At 38.3% G+C, this 3,559-nt stretch overlaps 1 protein-coding gene across 1 annotated transcript; it reads right to left on the bottom strand.

The window, feature by feature from the left end:
- Window positions 1-1,219: 1,219 nt before the first annotated feature.
- On the bottom strand, window positions 1,220-2,863 carry LOC118482767. The gene is made up of 4 exons (XM_035978426.1): window positions 2,785-2,863; window positions 2,530-2,598; window positions 2,347-2,436; window positions 1,220-2,257 (listed from the first exon to the last, which is right to left on the bottom strand). The coding sequence occupies exons 1-4, from the start codon at window positions 2,861-2,863 to the stop codon at window positions 1,626-1,628; spliced, it is 870 nt and encodes a 289-aa protein (XP_035834319.1). The 3' UTR covers window positions 1,220-1,625.
- Window positions 2,864-3,559: the final 696 nt, after the last annotated feature.

Genomic DNA, 3,559 nt, shown 5'->3' with positions numbered 1-3,559 from the left:
TCAACATGCATCATGTACCGACGCGGCTAGCATATTGGCTGGCAAGCAACTATGACGACGCTGCAGGAGGTGTTGAACTTTGGAGAAACCCGTTTACGGATCACATCAAATTTGGTGAATACAATATTCGGAATACTAAACGGGGGTATAAAGATTGTAGAAAAAGAAAGAGCGAGGGACAGCAATCCGGTTGTGAAAGAATGGAGGGATCAGTTCAATGATAACACTAAGGTGTCGCCACTCGGGCTGAAGGACATGATGGTTACAGACACTTCAAGTGACCGGGCATTTGAATTGAACTGGTTGGTGTTGTATAATACTATACTTGGGGAGATAAGCGCATGCAACACAGTTAACCAGCGATTCTTGGGATGCGTAGACCCAAATGTAAAAATATCGAGGTTTAATTGGAGCAGCTACATGATAACCTATTTAGATCAGACGACGAATGCATGGAACCGGAAGAGGAATGACGCTTTTAGAGGCCCGATAGTGTTACTAGCGGTATGTGACTCTACTCTATTGTTCATGATATGAGAATGAAAACACTACGTGCATAAAACACCACAAAAAATTTATGTAACAACATAAAATTGGTTACATCAGCTACAATTTCATACAAAACCATTAAAGTCTATTAAAACAGTAATACACTATGTTACAGTGTATAACACTACAGTCACATGTATTAGAATACAAACAAGTCTATTTTGGAAAAATACATTGGATATACAATATTCCATGGCATATTAAACAGTACCATCATAATAAGACACTGCATCAGTTCACTACGTAAAACACTACAGTCAAATAGTATAACACTACAACAATCATGCATAACCATTAACATGTCTACATAATCCTTAGAATTTAATGCTTATATGTGCAGGCTGCATACACGTACGACGAAAGGGATGATTTGAAGCGTAATAAGAAGGGATGTCATCCGATTGAGTTGATAGATGACGGGATGCTCGACGAACTGCTCGGAAAGCTTGACGACATACTTTGGGATTCTCACATAAAGCATAACACCCCGATGATACCTAAAATTCATGTAGATGAAGAAAAGCCGATGAGTGAAAAGGTTAAGAAGATACCTGAAGAAAAAAAATCAGCATCAACCAGCGCTAAAATAGTTGAAACGGCAGCTGAAAAACGTCCGGATGACAACGAGGATGGGGGCAACGAAGAATACGGACCGTACGATGAAGGGGACGACGACCATCTGGGAATATACAAACATTGCAAAAATTATCTGTTGTCACAGCCAAGTATACAGGAGCTGCCATTTGTATGCCAAGTTGGGGCAGACGGCGAGTTTTGGATCCCAATGGTATCACAGTATGGGACGTCGCCCGTCTACTCACAAGAAGAAAAATATAGTGAAGAGGTACATGACTTGATAACCTTTTTAACGTTTGGTATAATATCAGACCTATTTATAATTATATACATCTGACAACGTTTTGGATAACACTTTATAATTTGGTTAGCAGGATATGGCGACAAATCTGGATGATGCACTTAAGGAATTTGAAGATTGCGTTGAGAAGATAAAAATTACAATGAGGGAAGCTTTACGTTTGTACCCCAATAGTGAAAAGATATTGAGTAGGAAAACGTCATGGATTGCGACAAATCTGGTTAACTGTGTTGCTTGCGCTTATCTCCCCAAGTATAGTATTATACAACACCAACCAGTTCAATTCAAATGCCCGGTCACTTGAAGTGTCTGTAACCATCATGTCCTTCAGCCCGAGTGGCGACACCTTAGTGTTATCATTGAACTGATCCCTCCATTCTTTCACAACCGGATTGCTGTCCCTCGCTCTTTCTTTTTCTACAATCTTTATACCCCCGTTTGGTATTTCGAATATTGTATTCACCAAATTTGATGTGATCCGTAAACGGGTTTCTCCAAAGTTCAACACTCCTGCAGCGTCGTCATAGTTGCTTGCCAGCCAATATGCTAGCCGCGTCGGTACATGATGGATGTTGAAATTCAGCAATGTACCGAATCCCATTTCTATGACCTTCTTTTTTTGTGGTTTATTCAAGCTGTTGACCAATATAACAAGATTATCCGGAGACGTCCTTAGTTTAATTTTTGGCCCGGTAAAGGGCTCATATTTTTTCGATGGAAATGACGCTGGTGGTCTCGTCGACTTCCTCCTACTCGCTGTTGACTTACGTCTTTTTCCATCGCATGGTTGTTGGTGGTCAACATTGTCGCGGACCGGCTGTGAATTGGCAGCTGTAACCCATATACAGCTCATCAGTTAGACTATATTTCCAATGAAATGAAAAGTCTTTTTTTGTTACAAATTTTTTGTGCAAAGTTACCTGATTGATTTGTAGTTGGTGGTTGTGTCACGAAGTCGTCGTCGTCGGCTGTGACACGGTGTGTTGTTTCAGCTGGTGTATGGTGTTTATCTGAAACTAAAAAAAACGGTTAGATCATGTTACATTATGATCCCTATCATACGAAAAACACCGACATTTCATTTGAATTATTCAAATTCTTACCTTCCGCGAATGGTACCGGAAGCGGTGTTTCGAAGTCGTCATCGGTGTTTGCATCGGGTGCTGTTGTAGCTGCAAACCGAACACATTTTGTTACTTTAAACCAGCAAATTCAATAAAATTAAAGTGTCGTATTTTTTTTTGGTGAGACTTGGTGCAAGAATTCCGACAAAACGTGATAGTGCATAACAAATTATTAAAAGTAAAGTGTACAGCAAACTGTTTTTTACATGCGTAGTTTTCTTTTTTTACATATACCTTCTTGCATTTCGTTATCATTATCCGAATCGCTCAACTGGATGCTTTGTCCAATTGTGTTATGGAATCCCTTTCCCATTTTGATTTTTGGTTTTCGGCCGCTTCTCCGGACTAAAATTAAATCCTTTTTACAATTAGTTATCGAACCAGGAATTTCAAATTATATGCAATGACTTCACAATCAGACTTGTAGTGTTTTATGCTATCAAATAATAAGACTTGTAGTGTTATATGCAATAAACTACCCAACATACTCTATCTACATATAACCCTGTCCCAACATTAGAGGTGTAGTGTTTTATGCACTATTGTCATTCAAAACCACCATTTACTTTTAACACTGTGACAGAAACAGACGTGTGGTGGTTTTTTTGCAGTAACATAGGTTATACTTGTATTGTTATATGCAATAAAATATTCAACAGTCACCATCTCCATATAACACTCTATCAACAACAGAATTGTGGTGTTTTATGCAAAAAATTATTTAGAAGACACCAACTACTTCAGAAGTGTAGTGTGTTATGCAATACTGTCATCATCTACAACCATTTACATACTTGAAGTGTTTTATGCAAATAAAGTGTTTTATGCAAATAAAGTGTATTTTGCACTAAAGTATGCACTAAAGTATTCATTAACATCAGAAGTGTAGTGTTTTATGCAATAAAGTGTTTTATGCAATGCAGTGATGAGAAGACACCAACTTCATCAGAAATATAGTGTTTTATGCAATATAGTGATTAGAAGACACCGCGATGTTGATATAACACCA

Source organism: Helianthus annuus, chromosome 10, assembly GCF_002127325.2.
Source record: "Helianthus annuus cultivar XRQ/B chromosome 10, HanXRQr2.0-SUNRISE, whole genome shotgun sequence".
NCBI classification, from domain to species: Eukaryota; Viridiplantae; Streptophyta; class Magnoliopsida; order Asterales; family Asteraceae; genus Helianthus; species Helianthus annuus.
Note: the sequence above shows the minus strand (reverse complement) of the source record. Positions and strands in the feature narration are given on the sequence as shown.

Coding starts and splice junctions, on each gene's coding strand:
- LOC118482767 (XM_035978426.1), bottom strand. CDS start 2,863: ATGGGAAAGGGATTCCATAACACAATTGGACAAAGCATCCAGTTGAGC. Junction 2,437..2,529: donor TCCGGTACCATTCGCGGAAG/GTAAGAATTTGA, acceptor TTTTAGTTTCAG/ATAAACACCATACACCAGCT. Junction 2,258..2,346: donor ACCAACTACAAATCAATCAG/GTAACTTTGCAC, acceptor TATGGGTTACAG/CTGCCAATTCACAGCCGGTC.